Here is a 22,083-nt window from a genome sequence, read left to right on the forward strand (position 1 = left end):
CGTTAAGTATATGAAAATATTTTAAAAATTAAAATGTCATATAAAATTTTAAGTGTTCAATATTAGCAGTGTAATAGAAATATATGGCAGGGAAAGAATTGTATATTATTTAATTAACACATGCTAATAATATATCGCATTTGTTTCTTAACATTTTCCTTTTGATTCCATCATTACATTTAGGAATAAAAATGATCATTATTGCTTCATTTTATCCTCTTCTATTTTGTCTGTGAACTTTTTGTGGGGCAGATATTCTATTTTACCTTAAATATTAGCATCTATCATAGTAATCTGTTTTCAAAAATATAAATGTCTGTTAAATGGACAAATAAATACTAATTTTCTTCTTTTCATTGGAAAAAAAAAAAAAAAACTCTCGGATTCATTAGTGACCTCACCACCCTGCCCTCAGCCTGCCTCATCCATTTACATTACATTCCTAGGCCCTGTGGATGCTGTACTTTGCAGTCTTCATTTAGAGTAAATTAATGGTAGATGGATATCAGAGCCATATTGAAAGAATAGTCATTCTATCTCTCTCTAAAAAGATGGCTGTGTGTGCTGGAAAATGTTATATTTGAAATATTCATGATTATTTGTTCAGAATAACAACTGTTACTATACAATTTCTGAAAGTTATTATTTTCTTATGTAGTACACTAAATACTCAAGTTATTTAGAAAAAACTTAGAATCTCCTTGTATAGTATATGTATAGTATACATGTTTGTTCATCTCATAAACACCTGATATAAGTTACTTTATATACATATTCAGACTTTACACTGCACAGCATAAATTATTTCGCTTTAGATGCAATGATTAAACTTCTTTTTATTGTATTGGCTATGAAATAGACTAAAGTCTGACCTTGTGGTTTTAAGGGATTTGAACTATTCTAATATATGTTATTAGAAAAAAATGTTACTTTAGTGTAAAAGCAAAGAAATATATACTTCAAGTTTTAATGCCTTTAAGATTGAGTATAGTGATTATTGTACCAAGCCATATTCTATTCTACTGTTACAATTTCCTAAAACCCAAAGCACTTACTGCTTTCATCACACACAAACACACATGCAGAAGCAGTCAGAGAAAATTATTATTATTTGAGCAATAAATCATGGTTTAATATCATAGGGAATGAAATAGCATTTTTATTAGATAGCATTCTATTCTGTAATATTCTAATAACAGAGAAAAGATGTAAAGAGCTTTATAAATCAGAATTTATTTAACTGTGAAATCTCTGGAAATGGTTCTGAGAATTCAAAAAGCTGTTGCTTTAAAAGTATAGCTTTAACAAGTAACTGGAGTAGTTGATTATTTGTTTCATGTTGTCCTTCTTAGTGTACAGCCCAAATGTTTGAAAATTGTTTTTGAAATTTGAACACAGCCAAAAAAATGACAACACACAATTAAATTGACTGCTTTATGTCTTTTTACTAACGTTTGACTACTAGTTCAATTATTATATTCTAGAAGAGGAAGAAATTGTTTTTACATGTGAATATTAACCATGCAAAGTTAATATTTCCATCTAGCCATGGTTAGCTGTCAATTCTCTTTCAGGATTTTTTGCAGGGGACTTTAGTATGGGACAACTACAAAAATAAAAGAAAAATGTATTGAAACATTGGTTACTGCAATTTTATTGTTCTGAGTTATATATATGTTTGTCCTTTTTAAATTGACAGCAAAAACTCAGTTTGCTTTAAGAAGTGGCTTCTTAAGAAGAAACCAATTTTCCATCATCCCTTAAGACCTACTTCTGTTTCCATGAAGTATAAGTATTCTTAGAGTGCCTCTTCCAGTAACAATAAAGGTATAATGGTCAAAATCCCTTCAGCAGAGCAGGATGGAAGAAGTACTTAGCCAGTGATTTTCTTTTCAAGTGGTGGAATGAAATGAACACGAACTTTGGAAGCAGATATAGGTTACAAAATTGTTCTTTCACCACTTAGATGTATAAACTTATATTAGTTGCATAAATTTACCAAATTTCACCTTTCAAAAAGAAAAGGGAAAGCAAGAATACCTCCCTATAAGAATGTCATAAAGTTTAAAGGAGATAAAGAATATAAAATGACTATTACAGAGTCTCACACACTGTGGGTATATAATAAGTTCCCCCCCAACTCCTACCCTGTTCGCTTTCCCCATCTAACTGCCTGGATGGCTCCCTCTTATGTTTAAGACATGGCATCAGAATACTTGGATAGGTATGCTTGGTCTAAAGCACAGAGCAGGCAGTCTCATTTAATGAGTGTAAGCGAATTTAATGTGTAAGTGAATTCCAGACAAGTTGCATGTAAATTAACTTTGGTAACTTGTGCCATCTTCAATACAATGAGGAATTATTCATTCTGTAGATTAATTGGGCTAAATATCTTCATGAATCTCAAATACCTTTCACATATGACCTCTTGTTTGCCTCCATTCACTGAGTTGTTCATTCAGCAAATATTTATTGGCCACCAGCTATGCGCCAAGCTTTATGCTGAATGCTGGAGGAGAAAAAAAAGAATGATGATTAAAGCAGTCACAGTTCCTGCTACCACAGAGTTATGTGGAGTGGTAAAAACAGACATTAAACAAATGTCACCAAATTCTGGATCCAAAATAAGTGATGACACTTCAGTTATTCAGGAAGTGTAATATTCATGAGAATAGTTGCTTCTAAAACCCACTCAAATATCTGCCCAAATATTATTCCATTCCATTTTTAATTGCTGTTACCCACTTCCAAAATGCATTTAAATGATTTTCAGGAAGACAGCTGTGTCTCCTCCAATGAAGGAATGCTTTCAACCCATTATTTAGACCCTTGAAAAAGTGTTTCTCTGGCATAAAAAGAATATTACTGTAATTATGTGACTCAGTTATATAGTACAAAATATAGATGATGAATCAAATGTTTCCATTAAGGGATCACTTAAAGGTAAAAATATATCCTAAATCCTTGAGTGCTAAACAGTAAATCACTGGGTGTCTCTTTCCCTATGCTTTGTTTCTTCATGATGGGAAGTTGACAAGTAAAAAAAAAAAAAAAAAAAAAAAAAAACGCACCTGTTTTGATTAAGATGCTTTTTAGAAATGGCTTTCTTCCTTTTCTCTCACCTTCCTTCCTTCCAAAAGCTTACTTATTGGAGCCCTTACGGTTATAGATTAGTAGTATAAAAGAGTGATGTGATCTTTGCAGCACCCAAATCACTGCCAAGGAAGCCGTCTTTACACTGAATGGAATCTTGCTCCTCGTGCTGAGTGTTGCAAATAGCCTTCTGCTTATTCTTTTGTAGGCCTTGGAAGCAAAGTGAGCCATGTGTTTCCATTATGATGGCCTGACTCCGGAACGAAATGTGCAAACAAGTCTGTATATTTTTACTGAGCTCTCAATTAGTTTAATTTAGAATTGAAATGTGCTTTCTAGCTGAGATGTCATCAAACTAAAGAGAAGCATGTGCAGGACTGTGTAAGTGCAGCCCATGATTACATCTCATTGTGATCTTTGATGGTGCGGTCCAGAAGCAGCTTCAGAGAAGACATCTGAAACACTGAACGTACTTAATTGGGATATAATTAAAGTGAAATGTTTTTGTGTAATTTGCATTTCAACTTGTCATTTATGGTGATTAGCTTCAGTAACTTTATGTACTGTAGCTAACCACAATTCAGAATTCTAAGAAAATTAGCGTTTACATATTAATAACCTATGATAATGCCTTAAGGGTATAAATTAATGAATTCTCGGCCCAGCATGCTATCCACCATCTGATTGAGCCTTTTCAAATCTGAACATGAGGAGCTTATCATTTTACCATCAAATAATCAGAGAAAGAGGAATTTCTTGCCTGGCTTTGTAAAGTTTTCAAACAAACTATCAGTGTTTTAAGAGAAATAATTTTTTAATATCCAGAGGGGTAATGAGATTTATTTTAGAAGAAAGATAAATAGCAGGATTCTGAAAATCAACAGGTAAAAATTAAGTAAATATTGAATGAAAAACAAATATTCAGGACAGTCCAAGAGGCTGAGCAGTGAGAGTTTGGGAGAGGCTACAAGACCTGAAATTAATTGCGTTTCACACCCAATTCTAGGCTCTACACTCCCAGATGCACTGACAGCCTCATCACATTCTAGCTAGCAAAAATTAAATGTATGAAAATGACAACATAAGATCACCCTGATAAAACATAAAATAAAGAGGCAATTTGTGTCAAGTGTAAAGGAGAATGTCTTAACTGAGTTTGGATTGTTAAACAATTAATATATAGCTATGATTATAATTGGTTTCCTCACAAGGAGTCATTATACTTCTTTGTTTTAATAGCTGCCAATTTTCGAAAACTGAGCTTTAATTAAAAACTATTGGTGAGTTAACGCATGGTTAAAAGGGGAGGAAGATTCACTGCAGAAACAGAAACTTAACTGCCAGAGTCAACTCAGCAACCTGAAAGTAGACTCTTGCGGCTTTCAGCCAGTCATTCCACACCCTCGCAGTCTCTCTTCCTTTCTTATTTCTGTTGCCAGAAACCATGATATCATTCATTCTGCAAATATTAACTGAGCACTTTCCATGTGCCAATTTTAGGGTCTGGGGATATGTCAGTGAACAACAATCCAGTTACTACTTCTTGTGGAATGCGTATTTTCCTAGGTAAAAGACATAAATAAGCAATCAAATAAATAATTTCAAATAGTGGTAAGAGCTATGACAAAAATAACTGTAGTAAGGAATGATTGGAGCTATGAGAACCTCAGGACAGAGAGGAGTCAGAAACGGTCTCCCTGAGGAATTGACAGTTTTGCTGAGAAAAGAATGGTGAGAAGTCCAGCTATATGAAGATCAGGCAAGAGCAGCTACTGCAAAGGCCCTGAAGTGAGAGGAGAAGATAAGTTTAAACAGGAGAAGAAGGGAGAGTGTGGCTCTGGTTAGTGAGAGTGCAACGTTAAGTGAGTTTAGTAAAGGCAAAAGTCATTGTGCCTTTTAGATCACATAGGTATCACTCCAAATATGATGAGAAGCCACTGGAATTTTAAGTAGGGATAAGATGCAGTCTATTTACATTCTCTGTTCAGAGGAGCATAATTAGGGAGGAAGAAAACTGGTAATAGGAAGAAGAGTTAGGAGACTTGAAGGCGACTGGGCAAAAAATGGCAGCATAATAGAAACAAAGGGAGTGAATGGATTTAGGTATAGTTTAGATATTTTGAAAATAAAATAATCAAGATTTTCTCATGTATTAGATGTAGAAATAAAAGGAAGATAAGAATCAAGAATATTTTCATAGATAGCCATGCTTTCTGTGGGAATGGCAAAAAACAGAAAAAAGGTTTTGGGGGGAAAAAAAGAAGGGTTCTGTTTTGACCCAGCTAAGTTTTAGGTGCAGAATAGACAACCAAAGGGTGTGTCAAGGAAACTGTTGATATTTGAGTCTGAAGCTCATAGGAAAGAAAGGGACAATATGAAGATATTAACCATGGAAGCTTTGGAACATGGGTAATAGTTGAAGGTATAGAAATGGATTAGATTATCTAAAGAAACATTGTAGAAGAAGTGCTATTTCAATATTTAAAAAATGCGCCAAATGGGAAATGCAAGAGGAGGAAACACAGGATAAGCTGTCAGGTAAGAGGGAACTCAGGAAAGTATGCTTGTTGGGGAAGCCAAGAGAGGAGTGTGTTCCAAGAAGGGAAATGGCAAACTTCTACACATCAACTCCTCATAATTATTCCCTTTGGTCACCAGCCTTATCTGTGCCTGAAGTGTCATACATTTCTAGATTGTGGCCACTTCCAATTCACAGTTTCAGATCTGTCAATATTCATCCAATCATTTGTTGTGTTTAATTTACTTTTATTGTATATATTTAAGGTATATACATGATATTTTGATATAGATAGTGAAATGCTTACTTACAGAACTGAGAGTGGTGGTTACCAGGCACAGGAAGGAGGATAAAATGGGGAGAAGCAGGTCAAAGGTTACAAACTTGCAGTTATGTAGGATGAATAGGTCGATGTCTGGCATGAGGACTATAGTAGGCAATATTGTATTATACGTTGAAAATACGCTGAGAGTGGATTTTAGGTGTGCTCATAATAAAAAAAATTCATTCACTTTGCTTGTTTTGTTATTCACTCAGTAGGGCTTTATGGGACATCTATCATGTGGCAGTTAGTATGTTACATGTGTTGTATTAGTCACAGCTGTAAATAAAATAAGCCTAGTTCCTTATCATAATTGGAGTTTATAAGCTACTTCATGTGTTCTTCGTTAGTTTTTTCTCCAGCGCTCTGAAACAATTTGAAACTTCTACTACTTTCAAACACCCTTTTCAAATCTCACTGATTTGCAACGTTCCCTTGTAAATCAGTGCAACTATAGAGCTATAAACCCCTACCATATCTTACCTAATCTTTGATTTATGAAATCTATGAAATGAGGTGTCTCCCCACCCATGCATCTTCACATCCCATTCAAGGTCAACCTCATATCTGTCCTTGACCCCATGTGTTCTATCTTTCTGGAGCCTCATTTAATTAGTATCCCTTATCTCTTCTGTATCCTGTCTTGCTCTCTACTGACTCCATTCCCTTAAATTGTAAACAAGCTCAAATTTCTCCTGTCAAATATATTTACACACACACACACGTGTGTGTGTATATATGTGTGTGTGTATATGTTATATATACATGTGCGTACCCAGTTTAGGTACAGAACATAAAAGTCTGAGGACTCATGCTGGTAATCCCAGAACTTTGGGAGGCTGAGACGGGTGGATCACATGAAACCAGGATTCGAATGGGATGTGAAGGTGCATGGGTGGGGAGACATCTCATTTCATAGATTTCATAAATCAGAGATTAGGTAAGATATGTATAGGGGTTTATAGCTCTATAGTTGCACTGATTTACAAGCGAAGGTTGCAAATCAGTGCAATATGTGTATATGTGTATGTATATATATGTTATATGAGTGTGTATGTATATATATGTTATATGAGTGTGTGTGTATATATGTATATATATATGGCCTCTCTTAATACCCTGTAAAGTCATATTCCTTTGAAGACACATTTAGCATTACATAATTGCCAAAGCCCACATTTTATTGGTATCTAACACAGTTGTTACTGGAATGGTGAACCCAAAAAATCAGTTTTTTGTGTTCTGTCACCCAAGCTGGAGTACAGTGGTAAGATCTCGGCTCACAGCAACCTCCACCTCCCGGGTTCAAGTGATTCTCCTGCCTCAGCCTCTTGAGTAGCTGGGATCACAGGCACCTGCTGCCATATCTGGCTAATTTCTGTATTTTTAGTAGAGCTAGGGTTTCATCATATTGGCCAGGCTTGTCTCAAACTCCTGGCCTCATGTGATCCACCCGTCTCAGCCTCCCAAAGTTCTGGGATTACCAGCATGAGCCTCAGACTTTTATGTTCTGTGTGCCTAAACTGGATATGCATATAAGGCCTCCATTTTCTTATCACTATGTTTTTGTTCAAGCAGTTGGTGTGCATTTGTTTACCTAACATTTCTAGGTATCATTTATCCCTGAGGTATTTTAAATGTGATTTTATTCAAAAATAGAAGTACAGGCACTGAAATCCCAAGGCATTTCTCTATTTCAGGGAGGTCATCTGGATGATTCAGCATATGCTTACACTACTTTAAAATAACCATTAAAATGTTAACAACAACTTGATAAAGTCTCACAGACAACTCAGGGACCTCTAAAAATAAATCCTCCAACATAATTCTGAAAAATCTTTCTCTATATTATTGGATACTTTTGAGCTTTCATTTCTTGAAAAATTCTACCCTCTCTGACTTCATCTGCCAGATCTCCTATTCCTCTGATAATATCCGCTATTATTTTGAAATGAATTGTTTTCCACATTTATATCATCAGACAAGAGTTTTTCACTGCATATTCTTTTTGTAGAATCTCTTGTGGACTTTCACAGCCATTTCCTTGAAAATCTATATATTTAAACCATTTCTTCTTGCTCCACTTCATTTTCTGATATGCAACTACCAGCTAGACACCTGACACCTTAAACTCAACATGTCCAAAATGGAATCCAGTGTTTTCTGTGTATTATAAAACTGTACTTCTCCCACAGTATCCAAGAAAAATCTTTCCAAGCTATCCAAGCTATCACCCAAAGTGATACCACCACTATCCATTCATTCATTCAAGATACAAACAAGAAGTCATCTTTCAGTCTTCCCTCCTTCTCCTCCCTCTTCTTCATCCTCCTCATTCAATAATTTATTAGATTCTGCCTATTTATCTCTTAAATACGCCTAAATATTTATCTCCTAAATACCTCTACATTGTATGCCTACCACATCTGCTTTAATTTACCCTTTTATGATCTCTTTCTTGGCCTACTACAATAGCCTACTTATTGGTTTGTATGTCTTTAATTACTATTCTTCAGCCTAACCTCCACAGACAGGTAGGAATTCCTCCAGTGAGCCTTCCCTCCACTCCACCCTCTGAGAAGTACCTCTTCCCTGTGCTTCCCAGTTCCCTCTGACTGTTCCTTATTATATTCACCATCTTGGATTATCAGTTTAGAGCCCTGTCTTGTCCACTAGACTGTGAAACTCAGCTTAGTGGGAATACTATTTTGTATTTTCTTTCAAGTGTTTAACACCGTGACTGAAATAAACTAGGCAGTACATAAATGTTTTTTGAATAAAGGAATGAGTGGTAGTGTTAAATCCACCTTTTTTTTTTTTTTTTTTCGGCAGTGCATGCTTTCTACTAAAGAAGGAGAAAACACTACTAAGCATACTTTTGACACAACCTTAAACAATTTGCCCCAAACCAAGAAACAGTTATATTCACGTTGGAAAAAAATGCATAGATTACTTATCCGAGTTCAGATATTCTACAAGGCTAGGAAGTTAACATAAATACTTGAAGCATCATAGTAGTAGTAATACAGAGTGGTAAGGCTTGCAGTTTGCTGAGGAATACACACCTCACCTCAAAGCATTCATATTCAATTGGGGAAAAAATGTAGCTGTCAAATAAGGCTCATCTTCTCTAGACCCAGGACTTCAAAGTAGCGACCCTTGCTGCAAGATGTACTATAAAAACCTTTAGCTTCTGTTACCTTAGCTCAGAAAATGATGACACTTAGATAAATGCACCTTATACATCACATACAAATTGGATAATATTAAAGACAAGCCAAAGAGTTTTAGTAGCTTTTCCTTTTCTGTTCTGCTTTCTTCCCATTTCCCAGGCCCAGTGTAACCACATGTTATGTGTTACACTGTTAATTTAGGGCCAGCTTTCTTATAGTGCTTCTAGTTTTTATTGGTTCCTTCATAATGACATTTTCCAGCTGCAGATTCCAATCATGTTTCTGTTTGTATGGATACAGTACATTTCAAAAAGGGAATAAGTAAACCTTTTAATACATGAAAAACATTTTTAAGTCCTATGCTCTAATCTAGTTGACTAAATAAGAAGAAAATAGAAACTCTGAAGACAGACTTTTGAAGTGTTAGATAAGGTTCTATAATCTCTCTTTTCCTGTGCTAATAACTAACACTTTTTTCCAAAATGTGAAAAATAGTAACAATAAAATAATGATAATGATAGCAATAAATGAGTTTATATATGTTAAACTACTTTATAAAGTTCTTTATGAAACATCTATGTAAAGTAATACTGTTTGTTTGTATCATTGTTTGTTTTTAAATCTTCTGTCTACCTATCCTAACCCTTCTTGGTAGCAACAAGGACTAGCAAGATTATTACTCAAGGCAGCAGGCTTTTACAATGCTATCAACTTGAGCCAGTTTGCCGAATTGGAGCAGGAGAATGTGTTTAGTTCTTGAGTTTCCATCCATGTAGTAATGGTCACTTTGTAGAAGAGGTAAAGTGGTAGAAAAACACAAAACATCTACCATATCTACACCGACTAGTCCAGAAGAAGAAGAAATACAGAAATGCAGTTCTAAGCCAACATACCCAGGACAATGCCATTAATTCACAATCCTCATAAGTTTACCTCTATCTGTTGTACAAAGTTTTCTCAAATGCCTTCTTAGTTTTATCTGTAAAATATAGTTTCTATCTAGTTCATATGTTGTTCTAGTTACCATTTACATTATTCGTATTAGTAAAATATCACTAATATGAAGAGGACTTTCATAATCAAGGCAGTCAGGAATGGGACTTGCAGAGTTCAGTCTATATTAAGACTTTTGTCTTGCTTGGCCTGGTTTTAACCTTGGTCTTAGCTTATCTCGCTGATGTGCTTAAGAATGTAAACATTTTATAGCCTCCTCTATTTCAGCTTGCCTGCTTCTCCTCAATGTTCTGCTGACTATTCTTTTTCCTGTGAATTTACTGACTCAACACATCCTATTTCCGTAACTAAAATTAATACATTTCCCTCTTCCAATATTAGTCGAGATTTTTTAATACTACCCAACAATTATTGCTATAACTATAATATTTTCATAAACATTTATGTCTAATAATAATTGTGTGTGTGTATATATATATATGTATGTATATATATATACATATATATACGTGTTTCCATGCGTGTGTGCGTGTGTTTAGTAGGTAGGAAAAAGACAAGTAATTGTATTACAATATTATTACAGTATCCTAGTTATGAAGTAATAAATATTCTGAGATGATTATAATATATGAGATCATATAAAATGATACTATTCCTAAAAATACTATTGTGATTTTTTAAATTTACTTGTTCATTCAGAAAATATAGCCCTTGGGAAGGTAAGATAAGAATCTCAAGAAAACCATGGCTATTGTTAGAGATAGATAACATCAAAAATAATTACAACAAACACTGTTATGAAAATTCAGGTCTTTTTTTTAGAAGTGCACAGAGTATTATGGCAAAAAAGAGGAAAAGTTGTTAATTCAGTTTAAAGGAATCAGGGAAAGTTTGCGGAAAATGAAATTTCTGCACTATCAGGATTGACAAGTCATAGAAAAGTTAAATATTTTAAGGGTTATGCCAAACATAAAATTGGATAAAATTCTGACCTTAGATCACAGAATCTTACAAACAAAGGGAGCAAAGAGCTCCAGTTCCATAGATTATGGATTCTATAACATCAGCATAATTATTAAGAACAATTAGAAAGATTAGGTTTTTATAATTGTTAATTTTTTCAAATGTATAGTGAGTCTACAGGAAAGTAAATAAAACATCAAAGGGACAGAACGAAGAAACAGAAAAAATTTAGACAACAGGAGCAGGTACTGAAGCTTCCCTTGGGGAGATTTACATGGGAAAATGATTCTCAAGGCATTGAACTAACAATTGGCAAAAAGCTGGAAATGAGATCACCATACAAACAAGGATTTGTAAAGGCTACAGCATCAGTGAGAAAGTAGACATAGGGAAAAAAAATCTGTTCCCTGACTCAAACAGTAATCCTAGAAACATCCTGGCTTCCCTTGAGTTCTGCATAAAAAATAACATAATTCCATGAGAATTTTGATGTATTTCTCTGCTTTCATGTGAACTTTCTGTTCAAATTTGTACTATCTGCAATTTCTAGGAACTCATAAATGAAGAAATTCACAGACACATGTACACACACAAACACAGGCACATCATTTACAAACACATATTGAAATAAGTGGGATAAGTAAATGCAAAAACACTCTGGAGAAATACTTCTTCAAAAGAGCCTTCTTAAATTCTCACAAATAGAGCTTTGCTGAAAATTAGTTCATGATTCAAAATTACAAAAAAAAAAGTTGACAATCCACTTAAAATACAAATTAGAATACACACAAAATAGTATTAAATTACTAAGGATTTTAGGCAATAGAAATATATGATAGAGGGAATGAAATGTTTAAGATGACTAAACACATGTGGAACTATAATACTGTACAACAGTAACACGTATGACAGGAGGGCAATGTCTAAGGTTAAAATGCTTAAATGTCCGTGTATTATTCAGATGGAGTATGGAGATATTTACTAAAATCAGAATTTTATGTCAAGTATCAATATAAAACAAGAGCAACAACTGAAAGAATAAATATAGAATATAGAAAATTAAGAAAATTTGACAAACCCAGTAGATGGTTTACTATTGGGAGAGATGTGTATTAGTATAAACTTGTGGAGAGAAATTTAGTGATATTGATCAAAACCAAAAAGATTCATACTCCTTATTTTATAATTTCACTTCTAACAATATATCCTAATGAATAACCAGATATACATGAAAATGGTTATCATAAGAGCATGTTATCACTGCCAAAAATTAAAAACAGTCAAAATGCTCAATATTAAGCTCAACCAAAATGCTCAATATTAAGAAATGAAAAAAATAAATTTTGGCACATACCTCAAACAATATTTATTAATATACACGTCTATATAATATTTATTAAGTGCTTACTATGGATAGGCACACTACTTAGTACTCCTAAGTAATATATATTTTACTTGTCAGTTATTATTGCATAACAAACCATCTCAAACTGCACGGCTTAAAATAACAGTGATTTCTTCTGCCCATGATGTCACATTTGGGGCAAGGCTTAATCTCTACTTCATACAGCATCGACTGGGGCAGTTTAACCGAGGGCATTTCTAAGATTATTTATTCCTAGTGCTGTTAACTTTGTTCTGGCAGTCAGCTTGGAACTTAGTTATGGCTGAGGTATTGGTTCCTTTCTATGTGGGTCTCATTATGTCACCTGGGCTTCCTCACAGCATAGTGGAGGAGTAAAAAGTTTGTATACCCCCAGAGAATGAGAATGGTGTCCTCAAAAGTCACATAGAATCATTTTTATGATCCTTTTTTTTTTTTTTTTTTTTTTTTTTTTGTGACAGAGTTTCACTCTTGTTGCCCAGGCTGGAATGCAGTGGCATGATCTTGGCTCACTGCAACCTCCACCTCCTGGGTTCAAGCAATGATTCTCCTGCCTCAGCCTCCTGAGTAGCTGGGATTACAGGCACGTGCCACCATGCCCAGTTATTTTATTTTATTTTTTATCTTTGTATTTTTAGTAGAGATGCGGTTGCACCATCTTGGCCAGAATGGTCTCAATCTCCCTGACCTCGTGATCTGCCCACCTTGGCTTCCCAAAGTGCTGGAATTACAGGTGTGAGCCACCGTGCCCAGCCCCTAGAATCACTTTTGTGATACTTTAATAGTCAAGGCAGTCTCAAAGGTCAACCCAGGTTCAAGTGAGAGGAAAGACTCCATTCTGAATGGGGAAGTAGCAAAGTTCTAGAAGATAATGTGAAAAAGGAAGAAAACCATTGCAATCATTTCTCAGAAAATTCACTGAGGCACAAAAGAGGCAAAAGACAATTAGGTACATGAATCTGGAGTTCAAGAGAAAGATTTGAAGTGGGTGGTACAGTTTGGGAGATCATGAGAACATAGATGGTAACTAAAGCCACAGAACTGGATGATTTCACTTAGGAAATATGTTTAGAATGAAAAGGCAGATCGAGAGAGAATTTTAAGGTACACCAACTTTAAAGGAGCAGAGTAAGAAGTGTTCAAAGACATTAAAATGCCCAGAGAGAGCAGAGAGAGAGAGCATAGTTGTGGTGTTAGGAATGCAAGGCAAAGAAGCATCTGAAAGAAGTGTCCAAATGTGTCAAGCATACCAGGGAATTCCAGTAAGATAAAAGCTAAACTCTAAGATTTAGGATGTAAGTTGGTTGCTAGCAAAATTGAAGAGACTAGTTTTGGTGGTTGGAAAATGTGGAAGCCAGATGAATTGAAAAGAGTGTGAGCAGAAGACTCCTTCAACTATATGGCTGTGAAAGAGTAGAGAGATAGGAAGCATGAGGTCAGGAAAGTTCTTTGCTTTATAAAAGAAAAGACTTGAGCTTGTTTAAAAGCAGTTAGAGGAACTTCTTAAGAGGTGGAAAACTGAAGATACAGGAGAAAGAAAAGGGTCATAGATGGAAGAAAGAACTGTGCTCTTCCTCAGCATGCTGCAATGGTCAGTACAATTCAGCACATCTCTTGGATTATGTCCCATAACTTGAGAAACACTGAGCTAAGGCCATGTCTTTTGATTTGTATGTGATATAGAACTACAAATCATAACAAATTATATAATCATTTGACTTAGCTTGGCATCTGGAAGGTGGCATCTGGAATGAAAGTGGGAATGAAACTGATGAGAAGACATATTCAGTTGACACAGTCAGGTAAAAAATGGAGTAGTATCATGTGTTTATGTCTTCATTTATATAATACATAATCCAAGTGATCTTGTTAGTGAAACAGAACACAGAATGTGCACTTAAAATTATAACTTATTTCATTGTAAGCCTTATTCTGATTAGTGTTTATATCTTAAAATATAGATCAACCTAATATCATTGCATGTATTTAGTGGCTAAGCATTAATTCTCATTTATTTTGCCATTTTATGAAAACATAAAAATTTACATTTTTCCATTTTATGTATTCTGAACACATTCAATTCAGCTTAGTTTACTTTCATTAATTTACATTTGAGTTTATTTATATAATCTAAGAAGTTTTATTGTTTGAATAATTATTTGTATGCTAGGCAACAAATAGATGTCATAAGATTCAGCCAAGCAAAATTTTGATTCAAGAGTGTTTTCAAAGCTAGATTATAATAGTATATATGGAAAGAACTATATTTTAAAATTTGAATCATTGGGCCAAATAAAATACTATCCAAGTTAGCATACCAACATAATAACATTGAATATTTGACTGACAATCTATCCTCATACACACAAAACCCAATAACGCTCACTTGCCAAGCCTATGATCTAGATAAAATAGGAAAAAATAAATGTTTAAAAGAATAAGACTACAGCTATAAATTTGCAAAGGGAATGTAAAATGCAAGTGACAGAATACATCAGAAGCAAATTTATCAGCCTGAGACTATAGTTTCAAAGTAAGTATATATGAATAGAGGAAGAATGACAGACAACTATGAAAAGGAGAATAAATAGATATGTATGATGATGCAAATGAATGAATGCAGATAGAAGACAATAAAATATCAGAAAATATTGTTTGTTGAGGTCCAGCATAATAAATTAAAATATTAAATAGTATAGTGAGTACCAGAATAGTGAAAAGCCATAATGATTACAATGAAAACAATATAATAGGAATAAAGAGTGGATGGATTTTATGTATAGCACAATTGTTGCTTTTGAACTTTAGCAGTGTGGTACACTTTGGACATAAAGTTTTATACAGTCAGGTGTTCAATATTTAAAATAGATGAAAGCAGAAGTGCTCTTGGATTTTTGTGAGGGTGGAAGGGAGGGATACCAAGAAAAGGAGTCCAGCACTGCCCACCCAATGCTTTCTCAGCAAAAGTCTTCATACAAAGCTACATGAGTACTTCGAGGGAACTTATGGGGTTCCTAGAAAAACACAATTTAGAAGCCAAAGCTTGAAAATCGTATGGTTTTCAAGTGGCATACTTTAAAAGATTATGTAAATATTCATTATATGCATAAGTTAAAGTACATGACTTCTAAATCTTGTTTGTTTATATTTTCTAGAACAAGTATTAACATTTGTGTATAGTTTCAGCACCAAACTAAAAGCCAGGATCTCAGATTTGAATTCTACAGCTCTTCAATTTACTTTTTTCAGTAGAGTAAAATAAAAATTAATCGAACCATATTATTTATCATGTAAAGCTTGAGAGTTGGCCCTCAGTTTGCAAGAAAACCAGTAGAACAAAAAAATAGGAAAACATGAAGGAGCCGAGTAATTCCAGGTTCTACTGGTGTTAAATGTGGACCACTTACATACTTGCATCCAAAGCCTTGGTGGAACATTTACAGATTAGGGTCTAATGCAGCAACTTGATTTATTAAATCACTTAAGTTATAAGCATTGCATTAAGTTAAACTTAAGATGCCTGAAAGTTAAATTAGAATCTTCCTTATATCTTGCAAGAAAACTATAGCCAGTCACATTGTCAGAACAAGCCTGCCATGTTGGTCAGTCTTCTCAGAGGATCAAATTCTAGTTCCTTGGTGAGCACAGAATTAGTTGATGGTTCTTCTTTGATAGAATTTCTTTATAAACCTTAATATAATATCTATCAAAATAAATGGTATTTCTGTTTAGAATCTGAATACCTCCTTTCTTGGTTTTGAATCAACTGTAGTATTTCATTTACTAAACCTTTTATTCTCTTATTAAAAAGTAAAACTATTCAACTACACAAGTGCATATAGAAAATCTATGTTAAAATCTGTCACTTATTAATCACATCCTATGTTCTCATAGCATAGCACTTTTACATAATCTCATTTAATTCTTGCCATATTATGTATTCACAGCTAATGCAAGTAAGATTAGTAACTAAAATCAGAAAACATGAAAATTGTATAGACCTAAACACTTCTTAAGCTAGCTACATAAGCCAAGAAGAAATAGGCCTGTTAGCCATACATGATAAACTATAAGAATTTGGAATTCAAATATACTTTCTTTATGCTATCTCCTTTGCAGATTTCTGTCCCTTAAAATATAAATTGGAAAAAGTCACACCAATTTGGACCAGAAATCAGTTCTGTTAAAAGAGTAATAAAAATATGATTGGAAAAGAATTTTGAGAAGAATCTTTTTCTATTTAGATGTTGCCTCACAGTTTTTGTAGCAACTGGGAGCATGGACTAAGAAAGGCAAGATGAGGCTGTGTACCTGTTTCCCTGGGGTCCTCTTACTTTATTTGGCTTGCTTCTGTTGGGTTTTGGAATTGGTTTATCTTTACTTTTTGGTCTGCCTAGAACGTGTGCAGCTGGCCCCAATTCACTAAGCCTCTCAGATATGCCAAGAATGACTTTCTAGCAGCCTAACGTCTGTTTTCAAACATGATTCGAGGAGACTCTAAGACTGTGATTAAAATGAAATTGCCACAGCAAGCAAACAAAAAGTAACAATTTAGGCAGAGTGAAAACTATAATCCAATTCAAGAATAGAAAATATGTACTTACAGTTTACGCAGGAGGGCAAAAGGTATTATAAATGTTCCTTCAATTAATACTCAAAAATTTCAAATGTATATTATTATAAGTTTGCATGTAATAAAAAAATGCAGAAAATAATTTTGGATTTGTCACACCTAAAGTTCTCTAGCATAGGATTTGTCACGTTATTATGGGAAGCCATTTTTTTTTATTTTAGTCAAATTTCCCTTTAATCCAATTGTCTTCTTAATGCAGAATTTTAATTCGGATCAGCTTCACTCAATGTAAGGCTTTGAGAACAAGCTCAAGAATTCATTGATTGTGCAATTAATTCTACACTTCACTTTTATTCTTTATCTTATATTCCTGACAGATCCAATGATTCAGTAATTTTTATTTTTTTTAATTTTCTAGAATGTAGACTTTAAAGTCAACAATTTGAGTGTGCTAATAGTTTGTGGTGTTTTCTTCCTCTTGTTTCAGTCTGTTCCCAGTATTCTAGAGGAGTATTTGCCATTTTTGGACTCTATGATAAGAGGTCAGTACATACCTTGACCTCATTCTGCAGCGCCTTACATATCTCCCTCATCACACCAAGTTTCCCTACTGAGGGGGAGAGCCAGTTTGTGCTGCAACTAAGACCTTCGTTACGAGGAGCACTCTTGAGTCTACTGGATCACTACGAATGGAACTGTTTTGTCTTCCTGTATGACACAGACAGGGGTAAGTCCAGTTTCTTCATCTATATCAGCAAAACTCTACTTTTCAATGTGAAATGGCCTTATATGACTTTGGCTTTTTAGCAAATTGTTTTGATCTCTAACATTGCTAAAATCAGAAAATGGTTGATGTGTATTTTTATCTTGACTCTGGGGAAAAAATTCTAATTAAACTAGTTTCAGATTCACAAGGTTACTCATTAGCAAGCCATGCTCTGTAACTTCATTGAAGTTAACTATGTGAATAAGAAAAACAAACCAAAGTGCTTTTCCTGCTCTCACACAACAATCAACAAAAACAATTCTGTGACCTCTGGTCACCAACATGTGTGGAGGTTATTCCCATACGCCCGCTAAGTGACCCTCCGGAGCACATATCTACTTCCATTCAATCCTGACATTATCTACCTGGAGTTATTTGACATCAGATCCTACAGGTTGAAGGCTCAGTCCCCCACAAGACTGAACTTCACTTCGGAAGCCAACCAGCTATAACTTGGGGTTCCCGTGACCCTTCTCCTTGGGTTTGATTGATTTGCAAGAGCATCTCAGTGCTCAGGAAAAACACTTTAACTTTCATTTCCTCCTTCATATAAAGGATATTACAGAGGATACAGATGAACAGACAAATAGAATAAATGGATGGAGAGAGGTGTGGGGAAAGGAGTGTGGGGCTCCCATGCCCTTCCCAGGTGAGCCACCCTCCAGGAATTTCCTCATGTTCAGCTATCTGGAAGCCCTCCTACCTCTGTCCTTTGGGTTTTTATGAAAGCTACATTATGTAGGCATAATTGATTACATCATTGGCCATTGACCAACTTAAACTTTCATGTCCCTCTTTCTCTCCAGAGGTTGGTGTATGGGACTAAAATTCCCAACACTCTGATCCTGCCTTTGTCTTTTGGTAACAAGCTCCCATCTTGGAGCTATCTAAGAACCCCCAACCACCAGTTATCTTATTAGCATACTAAAGACAATCTTCTGTCCCTAGAAATTCCAGGGATTTTAGTAATGGTAAGTCAGGAAACAGAGGAGGACCAAATACATATATCATAATAACTACTTTTAAAATTTTTTCTGTGATATTTCAGGTTCAGTGACAACATAAATATGTTACTTTACTTCAAAGGCAAATGACTTAATGTTTTGGAACATATTAAAATAATTGATCCATAATGTTGAGTTTGATATACAAAACTCTAAGCGAGTAATTGAAGGGCCATGACAATGATGATAGAGGTTTGGCAACAAGACTTCTGCTTGCTGGCAACCTTTCACTTTACCAGTTTTGAAAGATTAATAAGTGATCCCATGTCACCTGTGTGTGGGAGAGACAAGGTAAATAATTCACATATTGCATTATTAACAATCCATGCATTTTGTTCAGTGATTGATTGATATAGCTTTATCTTTCAGCTGGAGGAACAACTTAAGGAGTGCCCATGCATGTTTTGCAGTTCTTGTTTTTTATTTTTATGTTTTTCATGTTTTTTATTTAGTGACTAGAATCATATCAATATATTATATTTAAAAATAAGCATTAGGGGATCATCTGTGGGTTCTGTCTTCAGTCCTTTTTTCCTTGAGGTTTAAGAGTTATGAAAAGATAAGCAGTTAAAACAAAGGTTGTAACAGGCAGCATTTTAAGAATATTCTTGAATGGAATTCTATGTATGAAATGAGTAAGGGTAATAAATAGCTTTTTCTATCTACGAAATGAGTAAGGATAATAAATATTCTTAAATCTTTTCAAAATATTTTTTTCAAACTTTTGAAGACATAATCCACCTTCCAGAATCCAAAGTATAATCTCCTATATTCAAAGATGAAAACCCATTAAAAGAATTCATCTTCATTACTAAAATTTACATTTTTAATTAGATGCAAACAGTGTCATTTAAGATGTCATACCCATAGTGTTTCTGGTACATCATTTCTATTGGTATTCTTGGTAAATTTCCCTTACAGAAACAAGCTCAGCAAATTTAATGTCATCATCACATCTTCTCTAAGGTTGCAGCATACTTTAATTCTCGTTTGGAAATATGGGAATCTACTTATATTGCCTACTATTATTTGTTATTGGTTAACAATCTAAAGCATCCTAGGGGATGAATGACATATTAGAAAAAAATGTCCCTCTGTTCATTTCTAACTGTTGGAAAAATCCTTGAGCAACAGGACACTGAAAATTGAATCATAATGTCAATAAATATATATCAGGGTATAGATGAAATGTTGCTACCTGTGGTTCATTATGACATATCCTAGTTCTCCACCTTGGGCAGAAGATGCTTATTTTACAACTTGTTCTCATGGAAATACCAGTGGAACCTGTGTCTCACTTTTTCCTTATCTCCCTGTAGAAATCCATCTCTGGCAAGGAGAGGGTTATAGGTATAATTCATGCATTGGTGGGGACACAGAACAGGGATTAAGTTGGCACTTCGCTTTTCTATCCATTTATACTTTCCAAGGTCCTTCCTCATGCATAGCAAGTCAGATGCTCCAACCTTGAGTCATTCCCATTACCTCCTACCATGACATCTCTCTACTATAAGCAGGCATATATGTGGTTATTTAAAGACTCTTTGTCTCATTAACTTTCGGCCTGTAGAGTCTTAAACTCATCATGGTACAGCCATGACTTCTTCTAATAGTGTTGTCTTATAAGCCTTTAACCTACTTACTGGCTTTCTGCCCAAAGCCTACTTTTTGCATACAGTCATCCTAGAATTTAACTGTTCTGCTTCTACCCAATTGACACAACTTCTAGAATTTCTTAGTTCTCTTCAATTGTTGCCTCAGAATGAATAACTAGTTCTTAGCATTTTCTCCTATAGTAATTACCCAACTCAACTTCAAAACAGACATCTTTATTTCAAGAAGTAATTGCCTGAACAAAAAATAACACATCAGGAAAATGACTGTTTCTTGATATTCAGATGGTTTTCCTTGCCATGATACATCATGTTTCCCAACATTCTTGATCTTAATTGAGTACTCTCAAGGCAGAAGGAAAATTTTTTCTCCCTTAGAAATTGTCGTGCTCATTTTATAAGTTTAAGATTATAAACTCTATTTATTTCCCCTTCGATACTGTGCTTATAATTATGTATCACTCTCACCAACTGAGGTATGAAAGGATGATTAACTCATGATAAACATAGTCAGCCCAGAGTAATTCACATTTTCACATCATAAAGAGAAAAAAAGACTTCAAATAATTATACACATCAATATTAAAATCAAAATATTTTAAAAGTAATATACAAAATCCAAGTGTATGCTATGATAGAAGTCCTGTGATCTGCTACTAATTAGCTGTATGAACTTGCCTATGTTGTACTTTTGGCTGTATCTGCTTTTAAAAAACATTAACTGCATTATCTTTAAGATCTTTTCAAATTATCTTTAATATTTCCTTCTATTTTTTAATTCAAATATTCTATTCCCTACCTGGAAATGGTGAACAGCAACAGAAAGATAGTACATGGCATACCTGATCTTATCAGCAGGAAAACCTACTTCTTTTCATTTGACTACCTCTCAAAGGAGAAAAAAAAAGCATTTGTTCATTTATTTATTAATTTATTCATTCAACCTTCAATAAATATTTATTTTTCAATTTGTCTGTATTGGACACTTTAGTAGGTACTGAGAATTCAATGATGAGCAAGACAGTAATGAAAATGAATGAAGTTCGGTGCTATGACTTCATTAGGAAATAGCACACAACACTCTATTTAACAACCAGAAACTTGCTTTTGACATATAGCTTAATATTTTAAAATCTTAATTTGGAACACAACTGCTTTCCAAAAAGATCATTGCCTCTTTCGGGAAAAACAATTAGAAAAATCGCTTAACTACAAACTTTAACAAGATCTTTGAGTTGATAAGTAAACTAGTCCCACCATACTCATACTGGCCAAGAGAACTTTCTGTGATGATGGAATTGTTCTGTAATCTGAGTTATCAAGTGTGATTATCTCTACCACTTGAAGCTATTGCAGGTCTAAAATGTGACATACAACTAAGACACTGGATTTTCAGTTTTATTTAATTTTAAAAAATTTAAATTTAAATAGCCACATTTGGCTCATGACTACCATACCAGGCAACATAACACATCTAACCAGTGAACTCATATGAAATAATACATTTCACTATGAGTGAAATTTTTAAATCTCTTATTGACTCATAATTTACTACAGAAGAAAAGAACTTAGTGAGCACTCAGCGCATAACACTTTTGCTAATAATTTTCACATGGTATTGTGTATACGTTTACATATCTTTTCTTCCCCAGAATTGTGTTTCTCTAGTAATCACTGTTTTTTCTTACATTTACACCTTGTTTTGTCTAGCATAGTAACC

At 34.3% G+C, this 22,083-nt stretch overlaps 1 protein-coding gene across 4 annotated transcripts in view; it reads left to right on the forward strand.

Annotated features, from left to right (window-relative positions):
• GRIA4 (glutamate ionotropic receptor AMPA type subunit 4) overlaps positions 1–22,083 on the forward strand; it is a 386,992-nt gene that overhangs the window by 138,690 nt on the left and 226,219 nt on the right. For all 4 annotated transcript variants that reach the window (XM_030918824.1, XM_030918822.1, XM_030918825.1 and 1 more), the window contains exon 4: positions 17,468–17,707. In XM_030918824.1, the coding sequence (XP_030774684.1) occupies positions 17,468–17,707 (240 nt within the window). The remainder of the gene's footprint in view (positions 1–17,467; positions 17,708–22,083) is intronic.

Source organism: Rhinopithecus roxellana, chromosome 15 (genome assembly GCF_007565055.1).
Source record: "Rhinopithecus roxellana isolate Shanxi Qingling chromosome 15, ASM756505v1, whole genome shotgun sequence".
Taxonomy (NCBI): Eukaryota; Metazoa; Chordata; class Mammalia; order Primates; family Cercopithecidae; genus Rhinopithecus; species Rhinopithecus roxellana.